General features: G+C 35.4%; 1 protein-coding gene across 2 annotated transcripts; it reads left to right on the forward strand.

Annotated features, from left to right (window-relative positions):
• The first annotated feature begins 1,777 nt into the window (after window positions 1-1,777).
• LOC130722574 (calmodulin-binding transcription activator 5) lies at window positions 1,778-11,830 on the forward strand. Of its 2 annotated transcripts, none has more exons than XM_057573338.1 (14): window positions 1,778-1,906; window positions 1,986-2,159; window positions 3,619-3,744; window positions 4,209-4,324; window positions 5,345-5,433; window positions 5,540-5,585; window positions 6,154-6,271; window positions 6,647-6,763; window positions 6,840-6,898; window positions 7,976-8,341; window positions 8,668-9,368; window positions 9,570-10,119; window positions 11,086-11,394; window positions 11,482-11,830. In XM_057573338.1, the coding sequence occupies exons 2-14, from the start codon at window positions 2,096-2,098 to the stop codon at window positions 11,542-11,544; spliced, it is 2,724 nt and encodes a 907-aa protein (XP_057429321.1). In that variant the 5' UTR covers window positions 1,778-1,906; window positions 1,986-2,095; the 3' UTR covers window positions 11,545-11,830. The 2 variants fall into 2 exon arrangements, with proteins under 2 accessions (XP_057429321.1, XP_057429322.1); XM_057573339.1 differs by having other exon boundaries at window positions 1,803-1,906; window positions 2,067-2,159.
• The last annotated feature ends 361 nt before the right edge of the window (window positions 11,831-12,191 follow it).

Here is a 12,191-nt window from a genome sequence, read left to right on the forward strand (position 1 = left end):
AGAAGAATTGAAGTGGTTTCACATCGATCTTCAAATGAAAAAAACGACATTTTTCTGCCAAAAAATCAAACAAAGACTAGTGTGTATTTGGACTAGTTACTAGTTATGAATCATTCACACTAATTTTTTTCTTTCATCCTATTTTTTCCTTTTCTCTCTTCTTGTTCTATTTCTTATCACATTACTTATTAAATCACGTATTTCTCTCTTATCTTATCTTCTTTTTATATAAGATGAAGATTTAGAGGAATAAGAAATTAGAAATTAATAACTTTGGATTAGTTTTTTAATTAAAAAATTTAGATTATTAGGCCACTTATTATAAAAAAAATTGATTTTGGTTCTACATTAAAATATATGGCATGTCACATCAGCAATCATACATCTAACAAAGTTATTGGAGTCTATTTTGCAGCGATGACCAAAACTGAGTAGTTTCTCATCAAACATTGAAGTAAGTAATATTCAAACTTTACTCTGACGAAAGATGATATTCAAATTTAATTAACTTATTATATATGGACCAAAAGTTAACCCTTTATTATTAATTTCCCACATATTTCTTTATATTCATATTCGTATTTCTTTACTCTCCTTTTTCTCTAGTCAACTATTAATTTCACTGTTATCTTCTCTCTTTTTTTTTAGGTAATTTCACTGTTATTAGATTCAAACAATCATACAACTGTTTGCTTTTCCTGAGTGTCGTATAACTTTGTTAAAAAAGTTGCATGGGAATGGGACATACTAATGACTTTGATGACACCCTTTCTCCCTCAATAAGGACGCAGCGTGGCAAGTCCTCCTTCCCTTGCCCGTCGTCTCACTGAGGCTGAGCAGACAATTCCCTCTACCACACAAAAACCAAAAAGTTTACCCAATTACCTTCTAAAAATTTAATTTAACCAAAAATAACTTTTTCTCTTAAAAAAATATAAACAAATAAACATGAGTTTAATTTTAATACGCCGTTGATGAATTATATTTTAAAAATATGACACATCAATTAATTAAATTAAATTAAAATTTATTTATCTCATATATTTAAGATCTAGTTAGTTAATAGTTTAAAATTATTTGTTAGATATGTGTTTTATGTATCTTAACCATTCTGAATGTGCTACTCATTAATTGTCATTATAATTGCATTTATGCAAGGGAAGTTTCTACCTCATTGAGCTGCCTTCGGTCCTCATATATGCCTTTTTTTTCCAGCCTTGTTTGTGAACTTGGGCTAATTTTTTCGTTTTGCGATTATTCACTGGCAGTTATAACGTCGATACTTCTTTGCGGGTGGAGCGTATTATGCAACAGGTTGCCCCATCTATTGCATACTGTAATGAATTTTTGTCTACTTCTACTATATGAACACTAGACCGCTCTAGCACGCTGCTTTGGTCTTGCCCCCATATATCATAAGTAAATTTGAACATAGATGGTTGTTTTAAGCTGCACAATAAGTAGATTGGTAATAATGGCTTGCTTTGTATGGCTTTGCCACTTAGTTGGGAGGTTTTTCGGGTTCTGTTGCTTGCTCTTGTGCTCTCTTTGCGTCTTTGCTGAGCTTTTGACTATTAAGCATGGTTTTCTCGTGACTTAATATTTGGGCTATTAACATGTCGTTTGTGAGAGTGATTCGTTAGATACTATTAAGATATTGGTGACGCATTTATTTAAACGGATAAGAAAATGCTTTCAAGATTTCAAAGTCGCTTTCATTCATATATTTATTAATATATAAAAGTACTAATAATAAATACAATTTTTTTTAAGAAAATTAGAAAATAAAAAAGGGAACATAAGAACAGAGTCCAGTCCAGAGTGTCATCATCATTCAGCTCCGAGCCTCCGACGACAACCTTTCTCTTTCTTCCCTCAACTAACCCTTCTCCGACAAGTGAACCAGGTAGATAGTAAATTTCTCAACTTTTCCGCTTTCTCTCTCTACCCTTTTGATTTTTTGTCCTGTTTCTTTTCCTGCTCAGAATTATTGCTGCTGCAAAGTCATCTGAGTCTACGTTGACTGTTGTCTTTTGCTTGATCGTGTGTTTGTTGGGTGAGGGAAGAGGTTCTGTCTTCATAGGTTTCTTCTGTGATGGCACACACCTTAACTGGGCAGCTTGTGGGTTCAGAGATACATGGCTTCCACACTTTGCAGGGTAAGCATTCTTTGGATTATGCTGATAATAATTGGTTGAACCTCAAGAAGCATCATCATGTTTCAATTTTGAAGTGTACCCTCTTCTTTTTTTCTATCTATCTTGTCATAATTTTATTAGGGGGTGTGAGATGAAGCTTAAATTTTGATCTGAAAATTCTTCACTTTTTTAGTGTTTGGTAGCATCTAGTGGTAGTTTTACCTGCTCAAGATGCAACTGTGTAGTTTTCAACGCAACCTAGGAGTGTAAATTGTTTCTCCAGTATCAAGTGTGAACTTCTCTTGCTTTTGGGAAACTAGAGGATGAGGGTTTTAGAGATAACTCTGGCACAATTTTGGTTTTTTTTTTTGTGTTAGAACAAACTACTAGTCATTCTTTCACAACTTAATTAAGGGTACCAGTACTAAGGTTTTAAAGAAAAAATGGGTAGCATAACAACTCCTGTTAGAAGTCTCACATTGGCTAGAGATAAGGCCAATCAAGTGTTTATAAGGGTTGTGCAAACCTCAACTCTTGAGCTAGCTTTTGTGGTTGAGTATAGGCCTCCCAATTTCTAATATGGTATCAGAGCCTATCCTAGATCCATTTGTTGTGTGGAGACCTCCCATATTTGGGTCACCCGTTGTTGTTCCCACGTTCCAGTCTGTTCAAATCCTGGACGTGAGGGGGTGTGTTAGAAGTCTCACATTGGCTAGAGATAAGGCCAATCAAGTGTTTATAAGGGTTGTGCAAACCTCAACTCTTGAGCTAGCTTTTGTGGTTGAGTATAGGCCTCCCAATTTCTAATAACTCCTTGTGTTTTGTGTTGTTTCATTATATTAGAAGGCTAGAAGCTACATTTTCCTTTTTTTTTAACTGACTTAATACCGGCGCAAAGTTCTTTTACCATGTATTTGAAATATTGCACTGGCTTCAGCTTAACTGAATTCCACTGAAATATTGATTACAAAAAATTCTGATTATTGTGTTTTCCATGAGAACATTGAGTAGAAGTAGAAAAGAGGCTGTGAAAATTGTTTCTTGTATTAAGGTAACATGTCTAACATGTAATAATTTTACCTGCTAATATCTTATACATTGATTTTGTAAACTATATAAAATGTGCCAACAAAATGATGCAGCATAAAACTGGAAGTTTATGACTTGATACGAGGACTGGTCCCAAGTCTCGTAAATCACCTGAAGTATCAAACTAGCATACTATATTAGTTTTCGTTTGACCATATTGCATGGGAACTAATTAAAGCAAGTAAAAGGTTAAAATCTCAGGATATGAAACTGTGACTTTAGTTTTGGTTTAATATGTTATTGACACTTGTACTTTTAAGACGTGGTTCAAAAAAATCTGACAAACTGTATATCCTCGATGCATTTCTGTTGCTATTTGCTTGCTTCCCACTGCAATGTTTTCCTCATCTCTGTTGACTTGTTCTAAACTACTTTCTTATATATGACCCAGACCTGGATGTTGAGAACACTTTGGAGGAAGCAAAAAGCAGATGGCTTCGTCCCAATGAGATTCATGCTATACTCTGTAACCACAAATATTTCACCATCTATGTCAAGCCAGTCCGTTTGCCCAAAAGTAATTATACATTGCTGTTAGTAGCAACTTGAAGTTTGTAGAGTAGATATGAATTTTCATATAGACTGTTTCCCATCATGTTCTACCTGTCTCTTTTATGGTCTATTTCTTAATTTGCATGAAACATTTTGATTTTCTTGCTCCTTATCATTTCATGTTTTGCCAAACTTATAGACCTTTCTATTACTGTTGAAGCTTTTCTTATCAAATAGTAAAAACTTTAAACAGAAGTTTATGTGTATATTTATGCATTGTTCAAGGGTGTTTTCATGTTTTGTCATGAATCTAAAGCAATGTGAAGCCTCTATGATTTATTTCTGACATTGTTCCTCCGTAGATCTACTGAATGGAATTTCTGTCAAGTAGTTATTGTGCATCTATGTAACATGTTAGAAGTTATATGATGCCAAACAGGATTCGCATGACCCCGCTAATGTTATATTATTATTTTGTGTGCAAAATAGGTGGTACAATTGTACTATTTGACCGCAAGATGCTTAGGAACTTCCGAAAAGACGGGCACAACTGGAAAAAGAAAAAAGATGGGAAAACTGTTAAAGAAGCACATGAGCACTTAAAAGTGAGTATTTTAATCTTCTTGGGTGTTTATTTGAAGTTTTATGGTAGGAAGTAGTTTATTGAATATAATTCCTTGAACATGTATCCTAGGGGCTTCTAATGGTTTCCCAATAATTGAATTTGGTCTTTTTTTAATGGCTTCTCCTATATTAAATATGGCTTTTTTAATGGTCTCCTACATTTTGTTATATTAAATATGACTTTTTTCCTATATATATATATATATATCCCCTTTAATTAGACAATCTAAATGGTTTACGGAAATTGTTAATTTTCAGAGAGGCCACCTCCTTCGATTTCAATCAATGTAGCCGAGCCAACCCACCTAGTTGTATAATAATAAGGCTTGGTTCTTGCTGTAGTTGTACCTTATAACTTTATATCTAGAGGGTTAATTTATCATATGTTTATGACTAAAAGCATGGTAACTGTGGTAAAATGCTCAAATACTTCTCTATGTTCCATTTTTATGGACTGTAAAGGGAATGGAATAAAATTTTGACATAAACATGGTGAAGTTTATCAAGTAGCCTCTTAAGTTAGGTTAAATCTTAAAATAAACCACTAGAATTGGGTCTGTAGTGAGGGGTTTCAATAGTTTTCCATGAGATCATGGGTTTAAACTGCCAGCTACCAGCCTACCATTGTACTAAAATGGTTAAATCTTAATATGTTGAGTGCTTCCTAAAGCTCAGATATGTACTTTTTTTATTGATGCCATCTTAAATTCAATGCTCTTTCTTCCATACATGATAATTTGTTGTGAGTTTTGATATTCACTAGGGTTTCTCATGATTTCCGAATTCTTACCTTAGCCATTTAGGAGTATGAATCAATGCATTCTCTATGCTTTCTACTTGTTCAGTTCGCATACAATATTCAATGATTCTATGATAAACTTTTCTTCCTACAGTTTTTGTTCTCCATGATTCTAACACTGGATTGAATTACTGAAATTCATGTCTCTGATGACTGATTTTTTACATTTTTTCTGATCATGCTTTTTCTCTTCATCAATCAGGTTGGTAATGAAGAAAGGATCCACGTATATTATGCACATGGCCAAGATAACCCTAGCTTTGTTCGTAGATGTTATTGGTTACTTGATAAGTATGTATATCAATGTTTAGCTTTTTTCTTATGTTAAACATAGAATAAATAGAAGTTGCTAATAATACTATGACTAATGATTGTTATCATTTTTTGTTCTTTTCAGGAGTCTGGAGCACATAGTCCTTGTCCATTATCGTGAAACGCAGGAGGTAGTGTTATTCATTTTCCTTCTTCCTTTTCCTCTCAAATTTTCCTTCACCTAACAAACAGTAATGTATATGTCGCTTTGTCGAGCCTATATATTTTCCATCACATATTGAATCCATATGTAGTTCGTGATCCTTATATCAATAATTTAGTTTTGCTCTTTTAGGAATTCAAGCATGTCCAGATGCATGGAAATCATGTCAATACCAAATATGTTTTTCAATTGGTCTGAGTGGAAATTCCTCTTACTCTGTGTCTGTGGATTACACAGTTTTTTTTTGTCTTCTGGCTTTTGCTAGGCCTCTTGTATAGTGTGGTTTACCTTTGCATGTGTCTTAGAGTATCTCTAAGTCTAGAAAAAGCTTTCCTACTGTGAATTTGTCGCTAAAGTGAGCAAGTTTGAGTGTATCAACCCTTAAATCTATGTGGATGCACCTTTTGCTGCTTCCTTTGGAGATAAATTCAATATAGATGTTCCTGGTCCCACAAGTCCCATGATGGATATGTGCCAGTTATGCTTTACCCTATGATCTAGTTATAACCTTCATTTGGTTTTGGTTTATGATACAGTCACAAGGTTCTCCTGCTACACCTGTAAATTCAACTTCAAGTTCTGCCTCTGGTCCAACTGGACCTTTGATTTTATCAGAAGACTTGGATTCTGGGACCAACAATGCTTACACTGAAGGTGAGAAAAGGCTTTTAGATAATTGAAGTCTTTCTTCTTACCAGTTGTCCTCTTGAAGCTGTCAATGTGAAAGGCTCATTACACACTTCAAAATATTTGGAATCTTTCATTCAGAACATGCCAAGGGTTTGTTGGGGAAAAAATGAGATGTGGGATTATTAGTTGAGAGAAAAAAATATGTGTAATATGCACATCTTCGCACATTGCAAGTTCTTATTCTGCCCACTCCCACCATAAATTAGAGTCTTTTTGTTGATTGATTATGATCCTATATATATTTGGTTACTATTGCTGTGGTCATAGATACTGTTACTTTCTTTCCTTGACTAGGTATACATATTCTCATCCCTTTTTACTGTATTTCGAGATAAACAGGGCTTAATGACAATTTAACAACCGAAAGTCATGACCTGAGGCTTCATGAGATTAATACACTCGAATGGGATGACCTACTGGTTCCAAATGCTAACACCTCTAATGTGCCTAATGGAGGTAAGTTTTTGTGCTTTAGCAGAACTGATTGCTTGTTGGGAAAGAACCTCATTATTTTATACTTGACATTTGGCAGGCAATGAACTATATTTGTATCAACAAAATCAAACTTCTCCGAATGACAGTTTTGGCAATGTAAGAATACTATCTTTCTTTGGGTTCTTTATTTTGCTCTATGTTTTGCTTTCTCATTTATGTTTTGTGGCTGGGGGTCAAGTGCCAAGTCCTTTGAAAATATCTTTTAGATAGGGAAAATTAATTCAAGAAAAAATAAGTATAGCCCATATTGGAGATGAGGTAAGATGTTCTCTGAAATAAAAAACGAAAGGTTTAAGAATGCAGTAAGGTTGCTCAATCTCTTTGCATATTGCACATGGAAACTCCCTTGAAACGGCTTTGAGAGGCATGCCAGAGAACCGCCAATAACACCAAACTATTCTATCAAATCTAGGGTAAATAGAGAACCTTGAAATGCAAGCATTCTGTTCCAACCTAACACACTAAAAAGCAGAAAAAGCTGCAAACGGCTAAAAAAGATTCACCTCCTTGTTATTCCTTTTATTTTTTATTTTTTTGGCTTGTTCTTTAAATTTTATTCTAACAATCATTCTCTTAAAGCGTGTGTGATAATGTGAAAATAGAAGGGTTTATATCATTTATTTGACAAAAGGTTTGGTTGATGCTCAGGCATTCAGCTTTGCATTTGCATTTGTCTTGTTTCATATTAACATTTGACTATAGGAAGTTAACAATTTGGTTTACTGTTTGTGTATTATTTATAAAAATTATCAGTAATCGCATTTCAAAAGCCACAGCCACTTAAATGGAATGATCGTGAAAGCACAGTTTTGGGTTTCTCATTATTATACTTTTTACTTGTTTTTTTGGTGTACTCTTGGGTTAAGATTTGATCAATTGTTCCCATTTACTGAGATTGAAGGAACTAGGTGGATAGCATATCCTCTTTCACAATTACATTGCAATCTAAATATATTATATATTGACAGTAATTACATATATATATATATATATATATATATGTATCTATATATGTATACACATATATTAATTACATATAAAAGGTTATTTCTAAAATCTTGTAGCACTAAATTATATCCTCGTGCTTTTCTGCTCTCCCTCTTCTTTCTTTCTTATAGTGATACTTGCTATCCGATAGCTGCTGTTGTAACCTATACAGGGTTTTTTCACCAGGTTGCCAGTAATCCTTCTGCAGAAATACCTTCTTTTGGTAACTTAACTCAGCCTATTTCTGGAAGCAACAATGTTCCTTACAATTTTCCAGAAAGCGTTAATCTTCAGAGTAATTGTCCTATCTCTTCTGGTGGTGTTGGTTCCATAGGCACGGTAGTCGATGAAGGCTTGCAAAAACAGGACAGCTTTGGAACATGGATAAACAACATAATATCTGATACACCATGTTCTGTAGATGGGTCAGCTCTTGTATCATCAATTTCTTCATCAGTAGTGGTGGATAATCAGCCATCTTATCTGCCAGAACAAGTATTTAATCTCACTGAGGTGTCCCCTACTTGGGCATCTTCCACTGAGAAGACAAAGGTTTCCTTCTGCTTTTTCTCATATATTAATTGTTGTTATGTACTTGTGGCCTTCTTTCCTACTAAATTTAATACTTAGCTTCTCAGTTAATTTTTCAGTGTTTTTGTTATTTCCAAAGATTAAAGCCATAAACATAAAAGTGCATGAGAAATAGATACTGTCAATTCTTTTTGAGTTCAAAAAAGGATTTCAGTAGGCATCATGAGTAGCACTCTGGCTTAAGCATGTGCATCTTCACGTTAATACTTGATTTATGGTCAACTCAGATTTGTTGCCATTATTCTGCAATTATAACTAAATGATTCATGTTTCTCTACTTTTTGTAGGTCTTGGTAACTGGATTTTTTCATAATGACTATCAACACCTTACAAAGTCTAATCTACTGTGTGTATGTGGTGATGTAAGTGTTCCTCTAGAATTTGTTCAGGTTGGAGTTTATCGATGTTGGGTATCACCACATTCTCCTGGATTCGTGAATCTCTATATGAGCTTGGATAGCCAAAAGCCCATTAGCCAAGTTGTTAATTTTGAGTATAGGACTCCTATTTTGCATGATCCTGCTTCCTCAATGGAACAGAAATACAACTGGAATGAATTTCGGCTTCAGACGAGGCTTGCTCATTTGCTCTTCACTACAAAAAGGAGCCTTGATGCTTTCTCTAGTAAAGTATCACCTAATGCACTGAAAGAGGCTAGAAAGTTTGCAGACAAAACATCATTTGTTACCAAATATTGGCAGAACCTGATGAAGTCAGTTGACGACAATACAGCTCCATTTCCACAAGCAAAAGACGACCTATTTGAAATTGCATTGAAAAACAAACTAAAGGAATGGCTTTTGGAACGAATTGTCTTAGGATGTTGTAAGACTACCGAGTACGATTCACAAGGCCAAGGTGTAATTCATTTGTGTGCTGTTTTGGGATATACGTGGGCTGTTTCTCTATTTTCATGGTCAGGCTTGTCCCTGGATTTCCGTGACAAATTCGGATGGACAGCTCTTCATTGGGCAGCCTATTATGGAATGTATGATACATGACACACTTGTTTAAACAATCAGCCTTGCTACAACTGTTTTGACCTAAAAATCATTTTCTGACATGGCTTATCTGTTCTAGTTCTTTTCAGTTTCTTTTTTGTTTTTTCAGTTTCTCTCTCACATTACATGCATGTTTTCCTTCTTATCTAGTAATGAGCCTGAACAAATGTTTTCATTGTTGTCTTCAGGGAGAAAATGGTTGCAGTTCTGTTGTCTTATGGGGCAAGACCTAACTTAGTCACAGATCCAACTCCACAAAATCCTGGTGGATGTACTGCTGCTGATCTTGCTTATATGAAGGGATATGATGGCTTAGCAGCTTATCTTTCAGAAAAATCTCTGGTTGAGCAGTTCAATGACATGAGCTTAGCTGGAAACATCAGTGGCTCACTGGAAACAACTAGCACAACTGATCCAGTAAATCCTGAGAACCTCACTGAGGACCAGTTATACATAAAGGATACATTGGCAGCTTACCGCACAGCTGCCGAGGCAGCAGCGCGCATACAGGTTGCATTTAGGCACCGCTCATTGAAATTGCGATCTCAGGCTGTTGAGTTTCTCAGCCCGGAGGAAGAAGCGCGTCAAATAGTAGCAGCAATGAAGATTCAACATGCCTTTCGCAACTTCGAGACAAGGAAAATGATGGCAGCTGCTGCTCGGATCCAGTATAGATTCCGTACATGGAAGATGCGCAAAGACTTTCTCCTCATGCGACGTCAGGCTATTAGAATTCAAGTAAGAGCTACCCTTCCTGTGTCTGTGATTTTTATTGTTCTGAGAAAACATGTCATATTGAAATGAAAAAATTGATATTATTTGTTTGAGTCAGTGTTGTCAAATAGCGGTTATCGCGGCGCTATAGCGCAGCGCTCTGAGGGGTCACCGATATCTGCTATTTGCCGCTATTTTCTGCTATACGCCGCTATTTTCCACTATGAGGGCTAGACATAGCGGATTTTTGGCTTTCCGTGATCCGCGATTAGCAACACTGGTTTGAGTCCTTTTTTGGACCGATTGACTGGATTAATGTCAGTTCTCCCTTGGCACGAGTCTTAACATGGCAGTGTTCACAAATTATGAGGGCAGTCATGCTCATCCAAGCGCTTTTAATGACCATGTGAATGAGCTTGGCGAGTTAATTGTCCTCATTAAGTAATTTTACCAGTCAGTAAAGAAGTGAGTGAAATGGACACAATCAAGGCAAAGAAAGGTTACCCTAAAATAGAATGTGATATAGAGCTTATACATTTGAAAGAATGTTGATGTAGCACCACTGGAATATTGGTTCCAGGAGTGGACTTCTACACTTTCTAAACAAAAAATGGTAATGCCTAGTTGTTGAGGAAAGCAACTTCACATCTCTCTTTGCCTTGGCAGTGAGACCATTGAAGTGCAGTTCAGATGGTATTGGAGATACTTGAAATGTTTTCTTAACTGTTTCTTGTGTTGGGGATAATTTATCTATGGATCTATCCTCAATCCTTAACATTGCATGTGTGTGTGAACATGTTTTTTGATTCCTTTTCCTTAAAAATTCAAATTATAAACAGTGGCAACCAAGGCAGGTGTTATTCAATCCCAGGTTTTCGCCTTTTCGGAGATGAGACCAACAGATTTTGTTCACTAAAAGTTGCACCTTCTTGAGTTATTATTATAATTTACTTCCTGAGAAAAACTTAATTGTGCATATTTTCAATGCAGTCTGCATTCAGGGCCTTTCAAGCGCGGAGGCAGTATCATAAAATCATGTGGTCTGTTGGAGTGCTGGAGAAAGCAATCCTGCGTTGGCGTTTAAAGAGAAAAGGCTTCCGTGGGCTCCAGGTGAATCTGGATGAAGAAATGAAAGACGAGAAGCAGGAAAGTGATGTAGAGGAGGAATTCTTTCGGACTGGTAGGAAACAAGCAGAAGAACGTGTTGAGAGGTCTGTGGTACGTGTACAGGCCATGTTCCGTTCTAAGAAAGCACAAAAAGAGTATAGCAGGATGAAGATGGCACATAGTCAAGTCAAGGTGACTAACATATATATATGCATGACAATGTTGTTCTTATAATTTGATTTGACATGTTTATTTACTGGGTAGAATTGTTTTATGCAGCTGGAACTGGAATTAGAAGAGTTCCTCAATTCTGAAGTTGACATGTCATCAAGTAAGATATAGCTTGCCAAAATAATGTTGCCATGAAAGGTTTTTGTTTTTGAGATGTAGCCAAACTCCTTTAGATTCATGTAACAAACTATTGATAGCTTGGTGCCTCTTTTGTATAGCCTGTAGATCCTGTAAAGTCCATAGTGTAGATGGAACACATGACCCTTTCAAGTTGCTTTAATGTCTTGATTGGGTCATTTGTGAAGCTTTCTTGTATAATTAAGCTCTCTACGGTGGATGATTCTGATGCAACTTGCAAGACCAAGTATGGAGTTTAATCACATAATTGTTAGCAGAACTCCTATTTAATAATTAAGAGTCTGTAGTATGATAATTGATATATCACCATATTATATGTATGGAACGGAACATGTGTACTGCACCCAACCCCCAAAGCATCAAAACCTTTTGTGATGGAGCAAATATGTGATCTTAAATGAAATGTCTCTGCAATGTTTGGCTCTGAAGTAAAAATTTGCACTATGTAAGTACGATGGAACATTTAAACCCACCTATCTAATAAAATAAAACCAAAACTCTATCAGTATATTAATTTTTAATAATTTCAAGAAAAATATTAAGTATTTTGTAGACTCTTAATATACAAGACTTTTCTATTTTTAGCAGGTTTGAATAACTGAAAATGTTGAAGAAGTTAT

This window comes from Lotus japonicus, chromosome 6, assembly GCF_012489685.1.
Source record: "Lotus japonicus ecotype B-129 chromosome 6, LjGifu_v1.2".
In the NCBI taxonomy this organism is placed as follows: domain Eukaryota; kingdom Viridiplantae; phylum Streptophyta; class Magnoliopsida; order Fabales; family Fabaceae; genus Lotus; species Lotus japonicus.